This window comes from Chaetura pelagica, unplaced genomic scaffold (genome assembly GCF_000747805.2).
Source record: "Chaetura pelagica isolate M959 unplaced genomic scaffold, ChaPel_1.0 scaffold408, whole genome shotgun sequence".
Taxonomy (NCBI): domain Eukaryota; kingdom Metazoa; phylum Chordata; class Aves; order Apodiformes; family Apodidae; genus Chaetura; species Chaetura pelagica.
The window spans coordinates 709,317-731,027 of record NW_009954229.1 but is presented as its reverse complement, the minus strand read 5'-3'; the positions used below and the strand labels follow the sequence as shown (position 1 = coordinate 731,027).

At 47.6% G+C, this 21,711-nt stretch overlaps 1 protein-coding gene across 1 annotated transcript in view; it reads right to left on the bottom strand.

Moving 5' to 3' along the window:
* CACNA1H (calcium channel, voltage-dependent, T type, alpha 1H subunit) overlaps positions 1–19,240 on the bottom strand; it is a 256,641-nt gene extending 237,401 nt beyond the window's left edge. Inside the window, 1 exon segment of the mRNA XM_010003580.1 lies at positions 19,218–19,240. Within this exon segment, the coding sequence (XP_010001882.1) occupies positions 19,218–19,240 (23 nt within the window).
* Positions 19,241–21,711: the final 2,471 nt, after the last annotated feature.

The window sequence follows — 21,711 nt, the reverse complement described above, 5'->3', positions numbered from 1 at the left end:
AGGGGGAGGTGCAGCCCCTTCACCCCCTGTTCCCGGGGGCTCCCACCGCCGGCCAAGGGGGTGGGACCCCCCCCCGGCCCTCCCCAGGGGCTGCTGCGTGGGAAGGGGCCCGGCCCCGCTCCCCGGGGGGCTGTGAGGATGCCCCGGCCGCCGGGAAACCCCCGGCATCCCTTTTTACTAAATAAACGTGTGAAGCCAAGTTAGAGGTGCGTGCGTTTTAATAAATAAGGATCGGCTCTCAAACTGCAGGGATTTTTAGCTGAGTAGCTAATCTGCTCAAGGGCTCAGCTTGTAGGGATCCCAATAAACAGATAACAGAAAGTCCTTACAGGCACCCTCCCCTTCCACTCCACTTAGGAAGTTTTATTCTTTTGACTTATTTCAAATTCTATTAATTATATCTGAATGTAGTGCAGGTGGAGGGGGGGGAAGATTAAAAAATGTTAGCTAAGTACATTCCCCTCAGCTGGAATGTTTTAAAGGCTGAGTTCATTATATACCACCACATTCAATTTGCAAATGCAGCTCCCAATGTTGTTCTTCATGGTTAATCACTGGGAGTTGATTGAAAAGGGAGGTCATGGCACTTTGAGAGCAGAAAGTGCCCAGCCTAATAGGGCTGGTGAAGAGAGGGGTTTACATATGCACTTCCAATGGCTGGTTTATTAGATGTTTGCAGGTTATGATTAACAGTATGTGGCAATTTTATTATTGAGCAAACAATGTCTCTGACAAGCAGGACACAGCCTGCAACGTGCACTGTGCAAAGAAGAAATTGCACTTGGAGTTTCCACACGTTTAGCCAAGCTAATGAGGGCAAATCATAAATGACTGTGGGAAGGGAAGGTTTGTATGGGAGTTGGTGGAGCTCTCCTTGAGCAAACCCTCTTCCACTCCTAAATTATCTTGCTCAGGAAAATGGCCTTTAGAGGAAGAAAAGGAGGGTTACTAAAATGGGAATCAGGAGAAGGTGAGGCCAAGCCAAGAGCTCACAAGGCCTCTTGACCCTCTCCCAAAGGCAGAAGCTGCCCAGGCCATAAACTTCCCTCCGTGCCTTCCCTCCAGCTCCCTGTCAGGAAGCAGAAGCTGCCCAGGCCATAAACTTCCCTCCAGCTCCCTGTCAGGAGAGAGGGATGCTGCTCCCAAGACTAACAAATCCATCTTCAAAGCTCTTCCCCCAGCAGCTGTCTGGAGCACCAGCTCCTGCCCTGCCCCCAGCAGAGGCTGGGTTGAAGTTCAAAGCCATGGCAGGCTGCAGGCATCCATGGCCAGGCAGAGCCTGACATTTGCCAGGTCTTAACCTGTTGCTTGATGGAGACTATTTAAAGCCAAGGACCTTATTAATATACACCAATGATGGTGCCTGAGAAGGGCTTTCATTGGGAAACAGAGGAATTCGAAGAAGTCTGGCAAAGAATAGGCCCAGTCCTCACCCCAGTGAGGATCTTTGCCTCCTTCTGCAAAGGATCAATTCCAAAGGTGACCATTATTGAAAAGAGACAACATTTTATTGGCAGAAATATTTCCTTCCTCCCCTATTTCCTGCTTAACTCACATATAGTAGTTGGAAAGAATAGGCCAGATGCTGCTCCATTTACTCCAGCTGCCTGCACCACCAGCACTAGCACTTCTTCAAGGTTTACATGACTCAGAAGGATCTGGCCACAGTATTTTTTGCCATTAATAAACCACCAGAAATGTTAAGATCAATACCAATCAGAGGATACACAGTACACCCTGAATGGGCACTTGGCTTGCAGAATCACAGCTGACATAATGGGGTGTGTAATGCTCTCAGCTGGCCCTAATAAATCCTCCCCTGCTGGCAGACACCTGGGCAGATTCCAGTCCACATGCAAGGTGGGCAGGCTGGAGATGTCCATATCTGCCCCTAAATCATACAGACTGGAGACCAGAGCTGGGATCCCTGTGCTGCAACTCAAGAGCGAGATGTGTGAGCGTTGGGAAGACAGAAGAGCTGGGTCTCATCATGGGACACATCACCCAACCCAGACCAGGGGAGTGGTTGGTGCTCACTGGGGTGGGAGCTCAGCAGGGCAAACCTGGGAGGCTCCTAAAGCTACTGGAGCCACAATGGTTTCCACAGCTGAGAAACCAGATCTGCCCCCAACCATGACAACCAGAACCAGATGGAAGACACCTCCCCTCACCTTCTGCCTCATCTGCCCCACTTGATGTCATTCAGCCAAACTGTCCCAGAAAGACAAGATTTCAGGAGAAAGTCCCCAGTTCTCTCAGGTGTTTTTCATAAAGCAGCCAGTTCTATTTAATATTCTCCCTCCACACTTGCCTGCAACACCTCAAAGGCTCTAAACCTTCCCAGCTGCCCTGCTGAAGGGTGTGTGTCTCCAGCCCTGCAGCCTGCCCACCTCCCTGGGGGGCAGCAGGATGCTCCTCCCAGCTGCCACACGGTGAGTCTGGAGCAACCCAAATGAGCCCCACTGCCAAGGTGACACCCCATCCAGATTCAAAATCAATTTCTCAAGGTCACAGGCACACTGAGAGCTGGTCCAGGCATCCTGCACAACTCACGCTCTCCTGGCTGGCAAGGCTGGAAGAGGAGCCTTTGCCAACATCTCTGAAATGTGCTGGGTGTGCCATCAGAGTGTGCTGTCAGATGAAACCCAGACAGTAAATCACCCAGTGGAGCACAGCTTAGTGCCCCAGTCTGGGCTGGACGTGAGGCTCAGCCTCTTCCCTGGAGTCCTGAGGATCATCTGGGGAGAAAAAAAACCATTAAAATAAAAATCCAGTTTGACTTTTGGGGCTTGATGCTCTGACATTTCCCAGGCTAAGATGAGATCAAGTAGGTTAGCCCCACAGTTCAAAGCTTCTTTGTGTTTTTATACCTATCAAGCTGACCTCTTCGACATGAATTCTGACAGAGGTGCTGAACACTTTGTCATATTCTTTTTATCCTGGGTCTAATTCTAGCTGACTCAAATCTGGGGTTTTCTGATTGCAGGAAAAACCTTCAAACAAGGAACAATCCAGCTAATAGTGCTTGCATAAATCATTCTCCAAATAATGAGAATCTGTGGAGTGAATTCATTTAGCTAAATAGATGGAGGACCACTTTAAAGTTATTTAGAAAGATTAACAAAAGAGAAGGGAAATGAAAAACAGATAATAAATTGACGAGAGAAGGGGAAAAAAATGTATTAGAAACAATGAATTTTTAATACATTCAAAATGTTAAGGAGAAATTTCCAAAAAAGGAGCTTGGCACCATGGCAGTTTGGCTGGGCTGATGCTAAGATGTATTTTTAATTGCAATACATGATGTTAAAATGCATTTTAAAATAGATAGGTAAACACGTCTCCAGCCAAAAGTGTATTTGTATGACTTCAAATTCACCCATGGTTCCTCATTCCCTCAGTAGAACAAAACACCTACTCCAGGGCTGGTTCTTCCATTGCACTCAACATGCCTTCATCACCCACTGGCTATGGAATGCCAGCCTGCACCTGGGCAGATTCCAGCACTTGCTTCCTTCCCTCCTGGAGTCTTTACCTTTTCCTGACAAAAAAATATCCAGTATTTTGCTCATGCATCCTTTCTTTTCCTCTAATTTTTAATTTCCCTGATCTCAGTCCTTTCCAATCCACTGGCTTTGCCACGTGCAGCCCCCCAGCCCATTCCTTGGGCTAATACCCCCCCTCAGCCCCTCTTTAGGGGTGACTTTGTGAGGCAATTGCTCTTGACCTGCATCCCAGTGGCAGGAGCAGACACAACATTTCTTTCTTCACCTTCAGTATTTTAGTGAGTATTCCCTTCCCCTGAAGTCTCATCCTACATTTTCATGCCATTGTGGAGCAATGTTCAGGTGCCCTGTCACCCAGCCTGGAGAAACCCACCAAGAGGTCCACACAAGTACAAAGGCTTTAAGCTCCACCTAAATCCTGGGCAAAACTTGGATGGAACCTCAACCAACAAAGTGGCTTTGTGAGCAAGTCCACCACTTGTTTTATCCTCCAGGATAGCAATGTTTTTCAGGAGAAAGAGCCCCCTGACAGCTTCTGGCTTTGTGCTAAGGAAGCCCAAGGGTATCCATCTTCAAAACCCTTCAGCCACCTTCTCCTGCCTTTCCAGTCTCAGAGCTGAATGTGCAGCATTTCCAGATACATCACTGAGTGAGTGTATTGCAAACCCACACATTTTGGACAGGCTGAAAATCTGCAGTGTGGCTTCTCCCTTTCTTCTGCTGTGTTTGCCTTTTTGATTTATTTACTTCTCATCTCATGTTTAGACTTGCTAAATATAAAAACTGTTCAAAATAACTGTGCAAAATAGTCTCCGAGTCCTTGAGGAGCAACAAAAAAAAATACATTGCTCAGATTTGCTTTCTCATGTTTTTTTGGTTCAGCACATGTTGTAAATAGAATATTTCCATAATAAATGTTTGATAAAAATAATTTCTACATGAAGTCAGTCCTAAGCCAACAGCCCCAGAAGGGCAGGAGAGGAGCTCCCAGGTTGGCAGCAACATTCAGTGCATTCCTGAAAAAGTTCCCCAGACTTACTGGAAGATACCACCTTGAGTGGGGAAGACAGGTATGGTCTCCACATTCCCCTTTTGCCTTCCCTTCTCCTCATCTCCTTGAGATGGACACCTGCTCAGCCAGGAGGAAGCAATGTCAAGGAGCCCAAGAGCTGCAGATCTGTTTTCTGGCAATCAAAGCCAGATCAGCTCATGCCTTGATATTTCATTTCCCTGCCTTCATGCTCAGCCCTTCAAATAACTCACTGCCTCCTGTCCTCTCTCATGGACCTGAGGACTGAAGCATCTCTCTTGAAGAAGACCCTTAAGTGCAGGTTGTTGCCCCCTGGAAGTCCCTGGGACAGGAGTGTTGGTCCACACTTCTGTTTGCAAGTAAGTTCACCTGTAAAGCTCAGAGGTTGAGCACCATGTACCATTCACCAGCACTTCCCCCAGACCTTTTCTAACCATCCTGCAGGTCCTGGTGAGCCAGATCTCGGGTGTGTTTTGAATAACATTTTGAATAACTCTGCTTGTGGCAAGAAATCACAGCCATGAATTCCCCTTCATGGAGCTGCAATTTCATAGCCTTTAATTTCACTGATTGCTCTGTAGCTTCATTCAGTGAGAATGAGAGCAGTTTCACTTTTGCAGGTGCCTGGTACATTCCTATTTGTTTATTAGATGGGCAAGACAAGACAAAAATAATGACTTTCAAGTTTGTTGCTAGTATCAAACCCACTTTTGGTGGAGAACTAAAATCTCAAAGGCTGCACAGATCTGATTTCTTGCTGGAAATGTGTTCCTCTTCTACTGAGAAGACAACAAAACATTAAAGACAAATAAAAGACAATATCACCCCAGAAGAATCAGAGCATTTTTTAAATTAATTACAATTCATTTTTTCATTTAAGGGACTCTACTCTAGGTCAGGCCCCTTCAGAGGTAAATTATTCTAATTTATTATTTTGTTGTTAAATGCAGTTCTGAGATGGCAGAGCACTTGAAATCACTGAAGCAAACTGCTGATGGTGCAGATTAGCTGATTTCCTGGACAAAATGACCTTTGGTGCAGTAGGAACTGAATCTTGTGAGACAGAAATCTTTTCAACAGCTGCTAATAGTTTAAATGAATTACCTGAGAAGATGATGCTGAAGAGCTGAACGTATTAGAGGACTTAACATCGTAGGGGGTATATACAGAATATGTATGGGCTGAATATATTAGAGGATGCTTTGCATGAGAAGTAACTTAATTTGGGACCTACAGGCCTCTGCTGTTATGTGTCCACAGAGAGGAAAGCAGGCAGCACCTCTTCTACATGCTAAATTGTTTGACATTTCTCTTCCCACTCTCAAAGACAATTTGTACAGCAAAGGGAGTGTATCCAAAGAGGCAAAAAATCTTGCTCTCTGTCACATCACTGTACAGGTTTGGCTTTTGAGCAGGGTCCTTTTCAGCCAGGACACATGCAGGTAGCCTGGGGATGTCCAGGCTGCCCTGCTCTGGGCTTGGTGATGGGCAGGAGGACAGTGTGGACACAGGAGCAAACTCACTCTAAATGCAGCAGGAAATAAAATCTAAGCAGCTCCACATCTATCTCCAGCAGTAATTTCCTCATGTTATGAAAGTCATATAATGTTCTTTACACAATTTATTGTGAATCACTCATGGCTTGTTTAACGCGCTGCTGATTTGATCTGGATTTCTTGCATGGCCACCCTGCCTGGTGGGGCAGCAGCCGGGGCTCTGGGGGCTCTAATCAAAGCCCAGACACCTGCAGTTTGCAGCCCATGGCTGAGGGTTCTTCTACCCAGAGACCCTGCCTGATGCCCAGGGTCCAATGAGCCCACGTGCCCCAGGCTGAGCCTGGAGCACAGCATGGGCACAGGGCAGGGATGCTCTGCTCCCCTCCCACCCTCACAGCCCACCCAGCTCCAGCACTGCCAGGCCCAGGTACCCAGGCCCACGCTGCACAGCCCTGGGATTTGTCTCCCTATTGCTTTGGATGGGACACTCAGCCCAGCCCCATCACCCTTTACGTTCCCATTCCGTGGTGGCTTCTCCAGAGCTCAGGTGAGATCGTGGGCCTGCAGTGTCCACATCACCCCTGGCATGGAGAGTCCATCTTCCTCTAACTCTGACAGCCTCATGAGGCCTAAAGCAGGGAAAAAAAAGTATGAGCATCCCCACAGAGATACAGCAACATTATACCCCCCAGACTTTACCTGGGGGTCACACAGGGAGCCAAGAGCACCATCAGACTCCACTGAGGCTTAACTATAACATTAACATTTCCTTCCCTGGACATTAAGGGACATTCCAATAAAACAGTCAGTGCTGGTGGAATCTGAGTCATCTCCAACTCTGAAGAGATGAGCAAAAGTAACTACTGCAAACCCATGGACAGCACCTGGAATTCAGGGGAGCAGAGCTACGAAGATGATTAGGGGAGTGGAACATCTCCCTTATGAGGAAAGGCTGAGGGAGCTGGGTCTCTTTAGCTTGGAGAAGAGGAGACTGAGGGGTGACCTCATCAATGTTTACAAATATGTAAGGGGTGAGTGTCAGGGGGATGGAGTTAGGCTTTTCTCAGTGATGACCAGTGATAGGACAAGGGGTAATGGGTGTAAATTGGAGCATAGGAGGTTCAAGGTGAATATCCGAAAAAATTTTTTTACTGTAAGAGTGACAGAGCACTGGAACAGACTGCCCAGGGAGGTTGTGGAGTCTCCCTCACTGGAGACATTCAAAACCCACCTGGATGAGTTCCTGTGTGATGTACCATCTTTTCCTCCCTTTCTGTGGGACAGCTGACAGCACAAGACATAAGGAGCAGCTGCCTGAAAAAAGCCTTTCATCACCTCAGACAGCTAACAAAGCCAAAAATAAGTATTTCAGCTTGGGCAGTATTTAAAAAGGTTTTATTGCTGTAAGGCCAAAATTTCAATCTATCAACATCTCTTTACACAATCAGAGTTAAATGAGTGATTGGTTTAGAAGGCGTTGGACCAAATGCACAGCAGAAGTATAAACTGCTCTCAGGAAATTTAACTCCCTCCCAAAACATCTATAGAAATAACAAGGGTTGTGCCAGCAGCCCTGCTGCAGGGCTCTGGAGGTGCCTGTCCAACCCCTCCAACCCTGTCTGGATAAGAAGAGCCACCACATTCCTCTTGGCCAAGGCTTGTCCCACACCAAATGCTGCACCCCCAGGAGCTGCCAGAGTGTCCTGCTTCCCACATGCAAACTGGAGCATGGTGGGACATGAGGAGCATGTTGGCTATTGTAACCCCACCCATAGAGAGTGACCAGCTGCACGTGTCAGGCCCAGGCCAGGCACAGTCACCTCCCCAGTGCAAACCTTGCCTAAAACACCTGGTCTTCTCCTCCCCTGACGTGGCCCTGGACAGGCTGTGTTGGGGGGATGGATGGATGGAGGGATGGATGGATGGAGGGATGGCCACCTCCACATAGGGATGCAGAGCACCACTGTCCTGGTGAAGGGTAAAGGCCACCCAATCTTCATCAACTTCTCCAAGACTTGCAAGACTCAGAAGATCTGAGTGACAGCTGTCAGGGACAAACATACAAGTTAGAGATGAAGTTATTTCTGCTCCCCAGACCCCAGGGTTTTCCAGGCAGAGGTAGATGAACAGGGGTACGAGGTTGGGTGGGAATCTTACTTAGCCAGAATATTCTGCTGCCACAAACTCCAGAGCATTACACACGTGCAATGGGCATGTGTGACAGTCCTGCTGGAGATGCAGCTCCAAACCCCAGAGCTTTAAATTTTCACCCAGATCAAGCTCCTGAGAAAATCCAGAATTGCTACAGCCTTAGGGACATCCTAGTGTCACCATAAAGAAGCACACAGAGGACCAAACTGACTCTGAAATATCTCCCCACATCTGCTGTCACCCAGCATTTCCATCAGTGCTACAAGCTGCTCAGAGCAAGGAGGCAGAGCTGAGCAGGAGCTCAGGGGCACCCCCAGGGGCAGGCCAAGGTGCACCCACAGGAGCAGGTGCTGGGAAAAGCATCAGGGGCTTTTAGCAGCCAGAGGGCAAGTCCTTCCAAGCACAGCAGAGTTGCCAGCTGAAATCTGTGCAGTCACCTCTTTGCTTTGCTACCCCCTGATGCTTCAGAAAAAGAAGGAATGATTTTGAGTGATGCTAAGAGGAAAAGAGGGTGTGAATGCTCTTTGCTGGGTACTTCAGAAGTGGGTATAGAATGGTTTGGGTTGGAAGGGACCTTAAAGATCATCTAGTTCCAACAACCCTATATGGGCAGGGACACCTCCCACTAGATCAGGTTGCTCAAGGCCCCATCCAACCTGGCCTTGAAGACCTCCAGGGACAGAGCAGCCACAACCTTCCTGGGCAACCTGTTCCAGCATCTCACCACCCTCACAGGAAAGATCTTTTTCCTAATGTCCAACTTGAATCTCCCCTCTTTAAGATTCAACCTGTTGCCCCTTGTCCTCTCACCACACACCCATGTACAAAGCCCTATCCCAGCTTTCTTGTAGACCTCCTTCAGATACTGGAAAGTTTCTGTAAGGTCACCACACAGCCTTCTCTTCTCTAAGCTGAAGAACCCCAGCTTCCTCAGCCTATCTTTGCAGGGGAGGTGCTCCAGCCCTCTGATCATCTTCATCGCTCTCCTCAGGATACACTCAAGCAGTTCCATGTCTTTCTTATGTTGGTGACTCCAGAATTGGACACAGATGTTCCAGGGTCTCACTGGTGGGGCAGCCCTGGGACAGCCCTACACAGACCCCATTTCCCTCATGTCCCAGGGCTCCAAGCAGGTGGGAGGGACAGACACAGAGGAGGATATGACTCTGAAAAAGACAGAACCTGTTCCCAGCAGCAAGGCCCTGGGTAGCTCAAATGAGAGCCGTGCAACTTAATCTGTATCAAAAATGTATCAGGAGCACAAGACTTCTGCAAACAGAAGATAAATGTTACAAGTCCAACCCCAACTCACCTTCGCCCTTTCACTAGCTCTGCCTGTTCTTATTTACAGGCCACTGGAGGCAGGCAAGTAAATAGAGGTGCAAACAAGGTAGAAGCAATAGGTTAAATGTATCTGCAGGACAAAGAACAGCTTGGTGGGGGCAGCTAAACAGGCATCAGGATGCAAAGGGAAACACATTTCTGAGTAACACAGCCTGGATGCAGAGCAGGGCCCAGAGGAAGAGGCTGGTTTGGGTGTTTAAGCACAGGGGTGTCATTTTAGCAAACACATCCCAGCCTGTGAATGTCTGAGGAGGGTTTGCTGCTGGTGGGCACCTCTGGGCAGCTCTTTTCCTCAGGGTAACCAGGGAGTTCTGGACCTCATTGTCACCTTTCAGTCCATCTTGCTGGAGGGGTCACCTGAAGCTGCTCCAGCCTTCCCACAATGAAGCAGGGAAAGAGAAGCAGCTCAAACCCAAGCAGGTATTTTAAAAAATAAGATTTCTTCTGTTAAAGGAAATCCAGTTTGCTGAAACCTGACAATTCAGAAGATGTGACTTGTAGAAGAGTTACAGCACCTTTTGTGAGGGGGAAAATGTTAATTTGGAAAGCAGCTGGAACATAAATATGTTTGTTCACATTTTTGCCATCTGGGTAACTCACAAGAATCCAGCTGTAATCAATAACTTTTTTCACCCCCATCATGCAAGTTATAGCTTTTTATCCTCCCTCAGCCTGTCTGCACAGGGACAGAAGTGGGCACAACCTGCCTCCATCCAGTCTTCAACTGCCACTAAGCTGAGCTCAAACTCCTTGCACCTCATCCCTTCTGCTATTTAAGCAGAATCAGATCACCTGGTAACCAACCACCAGAAGCCTTGAAGATTTGCAGACAGAGACATTTCTATTAGTTAAGGCTTCCTCACCCATCTACAAGTCAGCATTTCACATCCCCCAGGGAAAACATCAAATCTCTGCTCTTCCACCCTCCCTTCTCTTCCACTGCAAGGGGATCTGCTGGTGACCCACCAACATCCTTAACTGCTCCATTGGAGAGGAGCACACTTATTGTTTTAAATAACTCACAAGGATGTATTTCAATCAGCTACTGTTTGTTAGGATTTATTAGGCTGGACCCAAGGGCAGGCATGAAAGCTAATTACAATTATTATTTTCAGGTGAGAAGCACAAAGACCTCCCAGGGACATGTTCAACCCTTCCTCTTAAGGCTGAGGTACAATTTTCAGGGTTATTTTCTGGAATTATTTAATAGGCTACTTCTTTGTAATAATGCAGAGGAAAAGCAGACCCCGCTGAGAAATTCTGGGTGGATAAATAAACAAAAATACATTAATAACAGAGCTTGATTATTGCACTGAAAGCTGCCACACAAGCAATTTCTGGCCCAGCATGGTCACTTCATTGTGCACAACTTCCCCTATTGACTACAGAGAGGGAGGACAAGGTTCAGAGCCCATCACAGCTTCATTTGTGGTAGCTTTGAGGCTCCACATCTGGTAAAGCTGCAAGCATCAGTATTCCCTTCCTCTCACCACTCTTTTGGCATTTCCAGCCCTAGAGAATGATGCAAGACTTTTTGGGGTTACTACCAGGTCTGTCCACTTGCTGCTCCCCCATCAGAAGGTGCAGAGGGAGCAGCACCATTTCCACATGCTCAGGGCCAGCACCTTCTCCATCCCTGAGCCACAGATGCCAAGGCAGGACTCTCTGTCCTCAGCTCATGGCACAGAGAGAAACAGAGAAGCAAATTATTTACACAGGAACAACCTACTCAGCAGTTGTTAGCCCAGCTCCAAAGAGCTCACTGCTCCTAATGACATCTCCAGAGCTTTGCTGGGAGGGAATATTAAAGAGAAGAGCAAGGAACAAGCTGGTTGTCTTTTGGTGACTGACTGATGCCAACAGACTGCACCTTACTGAGCATTTTCAAACAGCATTTGCAGTTGACAACTTGACATTTGGAAACCCCAAGGACCTGGAAGGAGATGGAAGAAATTTCCATTTGTGAAGGCTGAAGTGCACTGAACTGCTTTTGATGGGAGCTGTCTGGGAAGGAGGTAAGAGCTGCCAAGCACACGTGGCTCAGGGACACCTTCACCTCTAAGGGCTAAAAGCTGTTTGGGTGCTGTGCTAACAGAGGGCAGGCACAAAGGCATCTAAGCTGCAGAAGGGTTAAGCACCCATAAATTGGGTACCTGAGTAAGCACCACATCCTTGCCCCCGGCCAGAGAACCTCCAATCTGGGCAGAGGAGGAAGGAGGTGAGCAGACCCTACTGTTTGCTCCTCCACACTTGTGTGCCCGTGATATGGACACAACCAGGAGGAGGAAACTGCAGCAAGGTCACCTCTGCTTCCACTGCTCTGCCCTGACAGCTCTGGGCTGAGCAGCCCAAAGGATCCCCACAGACTTTAGAAGTCTCAGCATGGCTCCTCAGTGCCCTGCAGCCAGGCAAAAGGAGAAACCCCCCAAAAAAGCAGTTTTAAGTCTCAGCCTGCCAGGGTGCTGAGCCATCTCACATAAACTGTGGTAGTACCTAGAGAGGTTGGACCAGATGACCCTTGAGGTCCCCTTCAATCTGGCATTCTAAGATTCTATGATTCTATGAAATGAAACCAAATCAAAGCCTGCTTGAGACAGGGTAAGTGAATATCTCAGTTTTGCCACGCAGGACATGTCTTCTGCTCCCAGTGTTCTCCAGCCTCGGACGAGTCACTTCACTCCTCACCTCCAATTCTCCTTTCAGAAAAAGAGCTCAGGGTGCTCTGACAGGAGGCAGCCACCATCAGGACCTATACAGTATCTACATATTCATATATTGTGTGCCCTCTGCTGGCAGCCTCGTTTTCCAGGAGCACTGGAAAATCCCACAGGGAAGGGCAGGTGGGACTTTCCTTCCCAAGCAAGAGAATTCTTGAGCTCGAGATGAGCCACAGAAGGACAGCAGGAGCAACAGAGAAGGGAATTTCCATCAGCAAGTTGCAGAGTAGCAGGTAATGAGATGGTGCCTTTTTGGATGCTCCCTGGGCCAGGCTGGTTCCTGCAGGAGCTCCTGTGTCCCTGCTGGGGCAGCTCTTACCAAACCCTTGGCAGCTTTTGCTTCCCAGGAGCACTCATCTAATGTAACCACATCCCTGAAAGAAATGAGGGCAAAGGGGTCATTGGAGTGACTTATCCCATCCCCTATCAGGTGGTGCCCAAGTCCAGCAGTGTCCCAGGTATCCCAGATTTGTTGATGCAAAGCAAAGCTGAGGTGAGGACACCCATGGCTGTGCAGGGACAGAGCTGGGGAAGGTGCACACATCTCCTGCAGAGTAGTCCTGGCCTTCACCAAGGTCACTTCAGCCACCTTCCCAGCCTTAGCTTTGCACTACAAATATTTGGGCTCTTAGAACTGATTTGCATGAAAACCTGTGCAGTTTCAGCAAGTTTTCTTTTGCTTAAAATCCTGTTAATCCTGCATTGCCATCCCTAGTGGCTTGGACATGGTACCTTTGGGGATGGAGGGTCCTCCAGGGTCATGCAGACCCCCACCACTGCTCCAGCCTTGCTGTGATCAATGCATCCCTCAAGCTCTACTCAAACTCATCACCAACAGGGTCTTCAGCCCCAGCAAAACCCTCTTCTGGCTGTTAAGAACCAGTTCTCCAGGATGATTTTATCACCTATTCATATTTACTTCTCCATGCCCCAATGTTGTCTTTCAGCACAGATGATTCATTTCTCTTCAGCCAGTGAAACATCCCTGAGATGTTACTCAACCAAAAGCCAGCTGAAGAAGAAACATTTTTCTTTTGTGGAGGAAACCAGTTCCCCTACCAACAAAAAAATATGAAGACAAGCAGGTTCAATGTGCCTTTGTAACTCTGGATTGGACTCCATCCTATTTTCATCCCATTATTGTTTCCTTCACAATTTGTCTGAAGCTTTGCAGCCTGTGAAAAGCCACTCGCTGCCGGGATTGCTTTTCCTCCTCCTTTCACACAGAGTGCTCTGTTTGCCATTCTTCAGCTCTATGAACCATTCCTGAAGGACAAATCTGTGAAAAGACTTTGCCAACAGCCTCCTCTTTTACTTTTTTTTTGCCAGCTCCAGCCCCTCTGCAGAGATGTCCCCATTTCGAGCCCTGCACTACACCGAGCTCTGCTCCTAACTTGACTGCTTTTCAGATGGTTGAATCCCCACGTGTTCCCTGACCCTTGTAGCACTGTTTGCTATCAAAAAGGGGCAGAGTTTATGTGGATTCTGAAGGTTTTTGGTTGCCCAAGCTCATGTGAGCACCACTAGCATCTCTGCCATGTCCTTTGTTTCATGAAGCCTTTCAGATTTCTGACTCTGAGAATGGTCCAAGGATGACAAGGGGCATCCACACCCCAACCATGTCACCTTCTGCTCCTTCTGAACCTGCCTTTTCCTTTCTTTGTCTTAAAGTCCCCATTTCCCAGGAGCTTCACAGCAAAGCTGGGTCCTGGGCTCACCCACCCAGCCCAAGGCTGCTCCTTGTGGCTTCCAGGAGGTTAAAACAACCTCAGTCCTGAATCAGGAAAAAGAAACCCTCCAAAAAAAAACAAGAAAAGAGAAAAATGAGCAAGGGAAACAGCCCTGCAGGAGACTAATGACACTGTTTAAACAAAGTTGTCTCCTATGATAGTGCTAAATCCTTTTTAAGACCTTTCAGCCTTTAAAAGCAGTTTATAAGACAATTTTCTATTCACCAGGTTTGCTGACAGTCAGTAACTGCTTAGGGTGGTACCAGGAGCCTCATCACAGAACAAATATGGTCCATTCTACCTTTTTCCCCTCCCTCTTATAAAAAAAGGTAACTATTTCCTTCCCCAGCTGGTCCATTGGAGCACTGCCCAGCCAGAGCCAGAGTGGGTGGAGAAGGGGAAAAGCATTTGGAGAAAAAGAAAGACCCAAGAGCAGCAGCACAGGAGGAGGCAATAGTTGCTGGGAGAGATAAAGCACATTCTGGGTGAGATCACTGCATCAATGATGCTTTGATCACAAAAGCCAAAAGCAAGAGGAGAGTTTTAACGGTCTGAAAACACATGAAAAGATAATGTAGAAAGCAACTGTGATCCACCAGACAGTGGCCCAGTATTTGGTGACCTTTAATAAGGATGGGCAGGGCAACAACAAGATAACTTGGTGGAAAATATCCAAAGTTGACAAGAAGTAACTTGAGATCTTCATGAGAGAGGGAGTGAGGAGCAGCTGGGGCTGTTCTCCAGCACACTGGGGACCAAGGGCTGCTGAGTCCTCAGTCCTCACTGAGAGCTCCCAGGAACAAGGAATTTGGGATATAACTCAGCAAAACCCCCAAATTAAATCATGCTTCCAGCATTACCAGTTACATGGTGATTCAGCCCACAGGGAACAGTGGTTTGAAGGGAGCTTTTGTGCAGGACACCTTAGAGCTACCAGGGTAAGACTGGACATTGGGAAGACCTACACAGACATGGCCATAGTGCCCAGGTTCTCATCCATGGGCAAACCAGGGCAGAGAGAATCTGAAGGCAATTGGAAGGGATGGAGGGGCCACTGATGTTGGTTTTTTGGGAATTAAGTTTTTCAGAGAACTTTGAATATTAGAAAAAAACCAAGAGTAAGACACATGGATGTGGTAACTTCCGAAGACTTCTCTGCTATTTACATTGGATAAATCAAAGGCTATGGAAATAATGACAAGCTGCCTTTTAGCACATGCAAAAGAGAGATGTAGTAGAGGTCCCAAAAGCCCAGTAAGTGTCTGCACAGGGTCATAAGCACCAACAGTCCCTCCCCCCAAGAGCATGTCTTGGCCATTTGCTACCAATTGCCATTTTTTCCCCTCATAAAGCAAGAAATCCTTTGGTTCACAATAGCTATTTTTGCTTGAGACCTGCAGGAAGAGCACTTGTCATATCCTGTTACCCAGCTGAGAGCACAAGTCACCACCTGGGAGGGAGCAAACATCCTGAGCAGACCCCCAAGGACACCCCTTGTGTTAAACAAACAGTCTGAAGAAATTGCTGGAAGCTGCCACCAAATTTGTCTGGAATTTCTAAGCACCAAATCTCTCACCTGAAACCATGAGAAAGAATCACAAAAAGGCAGTGCCCATCAGCTCATTTATGCACTGTGAGTAATTCATCCACATCCACCACAGAGGGATGAAAGATGCATTTCAAAAGCAAACCTGTTTTCCAACATTTTTCACCCCTGAATTTCTTTTACAATCATTCAAAAAAAAACCCTTTAGGGGACCCTGGGGTGGAATGGGCTCCCTCCTTCTCCCCACAGCCAGATTTTGGAGATGTTTGGGTGGTTTTCCAAGGGCCAACAGAGCAGGATCCACAGGGACAGTAAAGACCTGCTGCTGTTGGAACCAAGCAGCACTGCCTCAGCATCTTCCACTGAAGTGCTTTTGGAAGCAGGAAAAAGCTAGAACATATTTGAATCCCTCAGAGTGCTGGAAACTCATCACAGCAACTAAAACTATTTCCCTCTCCCTTCCAGTCCACCTGCAATATGGAGCAGGGGATGGAGGCAGGTGCCTTCAGTCACCCAGACTTGGCATTTATGTCACCTTGTGTCACCCTGTGCCTCCATCTCCCTAAGCAGAGCTCCACTTCACACCACTACAAGCAAGGCTTTAACTTCCAGAAAGCTCAGCAGTTCTCAGACTGGGGTTTTCAACCTGAAATGGGGTCACAAAACCTCTTTAGCTGGGTTACCAGCCCTGGGCAACTTTGTGTTCATTCCAGATAAGCCTCAAAGCTGAGTTCAGGGTGGAATTCTTGTCATAGTGGCAGGATGGCCAGTCAAGCATCATTTAATTTAAATTTATCTTTGTCTGCCTCCTCTACTGACCTGCATTATCATTTCTTCAGGGCTACTGGGAAATATCAGCAAAGTGTGATGGTGGCAGCAAGAGAAATACAAACCTGTTGCAGAGGGAAGTGTGGGTTGGTGCCCATCTGGGTCTCCACTGGCAGCAAGAGCAGCTCAATTGAGACAAAATTGCTTTGTGACCCTAAGAAATAGGGTGAGAGACCTGCCAGGCTGTTCCCTTCTTCTGCTGCACCCCACATGGTGCAGAAACATGGAAAGGCTCCAGTTCTTGGCCAAACCAAAGTGTCTGCTTGTTTCAGGTGACAACACCAGGTCCACCTGCAGTGCCACAAGGCATTGACCTGGGTCAGATGGAAATCCTGGTGTCATCAGCCACGAGTCTGGGCTTTTCCCAGGCTGCTCCCACCCCTTTTGCTGGCAGTGCCACAGCCTGAGGGACCTTTTGCTGGGGTGGCATTGCCAGGGACATGTCTCACTCTGCTTTAATGCCCCTTTTCTTTTGTCACTGTGGTTTGAAGGAGCATTGGTAGGACAGTGACAGAAGCCTCCTACATGCTAAGTGCCTTGAGGGTGAGATGTTTAATCAACCCTCACATTCAGAGCAGCCTTTCCCTCTCCACAGCTGTGTCTAGCTTGACTTACTCCTGCTCCACAGAGGAAATGGCAGGATTTAATAGGCCTTTATGAGCATGTCAGCTGCTGAAATGGTCAAAGTGCTATTCATGGGGTAGGTTTAAAAAAGAAAAAAAAGGAAATTCAGCACATGCAGGAGAAAAACTTGTTGTTCCAGCCAATAAAAGGGATGAAGTGCCTTGGTGTGTGCCTGGCCCCTTTCTGTCACATCTGGAGAGGGGTTGTCACACTTTCCCTCCCAAGCCAGCCTGATTTTTAGTTCATTGCCATGGTTCATAGCCCTGCCACTCCATAAAGCAGTTTGCTCTGGGAGCTTTGGGATTTCATTCCCTGGAGCAGCAGGAGGGGCACCAGTACCACCAGCTTTGAGACAGCAGCAGGGGAGCACAGATACAAAGGGGAAGCCCCAAACAGTGACTCTGCATTTTTACCCCTTTCTCTCCCCATTTCTTTTAACTGTGCCTGAAGTATTTTGATTACTTTTTTCTCTGAAGTCACCAAAAAACCCTTGTTTTCTCAGTTCTTTTGCCACCTGCCATTGTGACCAGATGTGAAGACCACACTTTCAGGCAGAGGAGGATGTTTTTGCCCACCAAATGCAACTTCACAGCCTTAAACTAATAAGAAAGAACAGGCACCAAATAGTCCCAAATCTTTCTTTCACCACAAGTCACATTTAAAAAACCCTCCTGGACCTGAGAGTTTTGTAGCTGGAGCAGGTTTTCTTGTCCTGGTGTTACAGGACCAGAGCTGGACAGGGACATTCAAGTCCTCTGCCCAGCCTGGCAGAAGTTGAACCCAGCCTCCTGGTTCCCATGTCTCTGCTCCAAAGGGCCAACTAGGCTTTGAAACAAAGCCTCAGAACAAAGGCTTGAAATTAAATAATTTGTCTTGAACATATCTTCTAGAATTAAGGGGAAAAAAAGGTGTATTTATGTTTTGCAAAGATAAATGAGTGGATGTTTCTATCCATGTTTGGGTTGGGAAAGGATTAGAAAAATTCATGGTTGCTTCTCTCCATATTTAATTTTTCTGATCCATCCCACCTTTTTCTCCACCTTTCCCAGTTTGGGGTTCTGCCTGCAGCTGGAAGAGCTGAAGGCCAACATCTGCTCCTCGGGTTTTGGCTCAGATGGGAAAATCCAGAACAAAACCTGCTCCCAGCAGCAATCCCAGACCAGACACAAGGTGTTCCCTGACACATCCAGGTTTTGAGATGCTCATTAAAAACTGACTTTCTGGAGCTTGGAGGCTCACCCTTTGTTAGTGAGGGCACTATCCTGGAAACCTATTGCCTATTGCCACAGAGTTGTATGGAAAACATGGAACCAGCTCCACTCTAATCCAGGCAAGGGTTGCCTCTAGATTTTGAAGGAGGCAGGTTTTCACCCCAGAGCCTCTTAGAAGTAAATCTGATTTAGGTCAGCAGTGACATTTTCCTTTCTGAAATAGTAGGCCAAATGCCAACAGAATTGGAGCACATTAGGTTGAGCAGTCAAGGGATTTAACTTTACTATGTATTATACCCATGTGAAGGCTGAACAAAAATGTGACCTGCTGTGCTGAACTTCCAACATCTTATTCATCAGGGCTGGTTGAACATCAGAGTTTCCACTGCAGAGGAAACCCAGGTTACTGTTAAAAGAAATCCCCTTTAGCCCAATTTGGAACAAAGCCCCACACTAGGGTCTCCCATCAAAAGTCTCACTTCAGCACCAGATGTGCCAGCTCTTATTGCCATCAGAATGAGAAGACCTTTTAAAGTCCACAGGGTGAGCTCAGCTGTTAGAAAAGTTGCACTTCAGTATTATAAATCAGGGTGATTTTAGGATGCATTTTCATGCAAACAAAAGCACCAAGTCGATGGGGAAACCCTGTCCCAAGAGGGTCCTGGCCCCCAGCACACACTGCACCCCTGGGGAGGGGTGGGGAGGGGGGTGGGTCTTCAAAGTTAGACAAAAAATGTAGGTTCCAGGACAGTCAATGCCTTGCTCAGCAAGAGAAGCCAGGTGAGTGATGGAACAGACAAGAAGACCTTTTTCAACCCAAAAGCTTGTTAAACCCTGCATCCCTCAAACTCTTCTGATGGGAATTAAGTCATCTTCTGTCCACAGGGCTCGTTATTTTTCATTTGAGAGTCTCAACTTGACTGCACACCCAACAGCTTTGTTCCTGTCCTCCAGCCCCAAGGAATTACTGCAGGTACATTTAGGAGCAGCTGTAACTGAGGAACTCCCAGGATCTCACTGTGGCTCCCACCTACCCTTCCTCCTCAGCCAGGTCCATGGTCTTTCCTTTGCCTCCTTCTGCAGTGATGCTGCCCTGACAGCACATCAAGGCTGTTGGCACCCACTGCCTGGCCAGCTCCTCTTTGGTGCCAACCTGACAAGCCCTCACTGCAACAGTCACACAAGAACTACAGCTTGTCAGACTACAGCTGTCAAAGCAGAGCCACCTGGAAATAGGGAGCTGGGAAGAGGACTGGAATCCTGAGTGACAAATGGTTGTGTGAGGCTGGATCCCAGTATCTTAGCAGCTACTTCTACATACCCAGAGACCCCTTGACAGCTCCAGTTGTGATTCCCAATATCCACACACAAGTCCAGGGCCAACAAACTGATAATAAACTCCCCTGTGTCTCAGAAGGAAACTCTCCAAACACAAGATAACTTGAATAATAGAAAACATTGAGCTCCTGCCTAAACCAAAATTGCTGACAGTGATTGATTAACCCATGTTGCTTTATTAGTGTAGCCTGACTGCAGGTTCCTTCCCAACAGGATCTTGAATCAATAGCTTAATTGTCTTCCTGGCTTGTTTTACTTCTGGTGAAACTCACTGCTGAATCCTGCAGACTAACAGAGGTGGCTCAGCTGCAGGAGTTAAACCTTCCCACGGATCAGGAGGTCCCTGGGGATCTTCATGTCCAACATGGGCAGGGAGGCAGATGGCACAGAGAGATGAGCCCTGGGAACACCCCACCCCTGGGAACTGTCACTACAGCACCATTTTCTGGGAAAGGAGAGAGGCTGAGGCAGGTCTGCACGTGCAGGTGCCTGAAGACACTGGCAGGTGACATGTCCTCTGAGGAGATGTTCCCCACAACAGTTTGCTATTGGTTTTCCACTGTCATCTCTTCCCTGTTCAATTCCCACTCCTGAGAACAGCCTGGCACCATCTGATCTGCATTCCTTCTCTTCAAATACTGATCACCATCTCCAACAGGTCAAAAGCAGGACACAAGGAACTATTGCCTGTAACTCAGCCAGGACAGATCTGAGGGGGCTTTTTAAGCCACACCCTGGCTCCTCTCTTTCCAGATAAGTCATCTTGCCTCAGCTGTGTTGTTAATCCCATGATTAAGATGTTCCCATTAGACAACCTCTGTCATGTCTTTGTAATTTGTTAGAAGGTGGCAAAGCTTTTGTGCCTTTCTCCTAATTATTCATCTCCTGGGGGGACTGGAAGAGCTATTTTTAAAGTGCAACCTGCAAAGTAAAAAGCCAAAAGACTTCTTGAGTCTTCTTGTTACCTGGGCAGGGAACAGGGAAGGAGCTGGGCTGTTTGCTTCTCCTCCTTGCAGTCAGTGGAACTGGGCAGACTGGGGGTGGCTGAGGATGCAGCTTTTCATTCCTGGCAGGCTACAGAAAGGACAAGAGATGGTAGATTTATGACTTCCAGTGATCAAGGAGTTGTAACCTCTCAGCAGCCAGTCAGAGGAAGTTAAATGGTAAAGGAGATTTTGTCTGACTTGGAGAAGGTTTGTACAAGGTTAGGGAAGGGGCAGGTGTAGGAGCAGCCTCACCAAGTCAGATGGGATAAGACTTAACATCTCTGATGTCTGAGGTGAAAAAGAGGGCAGAGAAAAGAGGTGACAATCCAAAGCCAGACCTCACAAATCAGCTGCTCCTTAAGTAGCTCAGCAGGGGCTGGGACATGGGGTTGACAAGCAGGGACTCTTTCATTGATGACACTTGCCAACAACTCCTAATGGCAACGTGATCTCCTCACTCCCAACAAGCCCTGTGCCACTGTGGCCAGGGGTCCCAAAGTGTGACCCAGCCATCATGAATGGTCCACCAGCCACTTCAGAGCATCACACAGCCCAGCATGAGGCACCACCTCTGATGTTAGCAGAGCTGCATCCCCACAGCAGAGCTGAGAGGGCTTTATCCCTGTCATTTCTCCACCACAACCACAGGGAGACTTCTTGCATCTCCAGCAGCCTCCCCAGCTCTGAGCTGCTGACTGGTGAGCCAGGATGATGCCAGTGGAATCAGGCATCTGCTCCAGAGATCAAGGATGACCAAGAAAGGACCACAAAGTCATTTTGACATTTTTTTCTTTCATTTTGAGGATCATTAGAAAATAAATGTGTAGCCATGTCATTTGGGGACAGAGGGAGGATTTTCAGGATGAAATGAGCTTAGTTACCCATCTGAGATGAAGTTTTTTTTCCAGGCAGGAGACATGTGCCTGTTTACATGATGTCTAACTTGTATCTAAAGCCTATTCTGAGGGTATCTTAATTCAAGAGGGTTTCAACTCACACATTGCACTGGAGAATATTTCATCCTTGAAATACTCCTCTAGACAGGGGAGTTTTTCTACCAAAGGTTACAAAGAATCAGCTTCTGACATTTTATCATGGTGATTTGCTTCAGCAGGCTGGTATAAAGTACCACTCAGCATAAATAAAGACATCAATCTGGCTGAAGTTCCCCCCACTGCTCCTATTTCCCAGGGCTAACAATGAG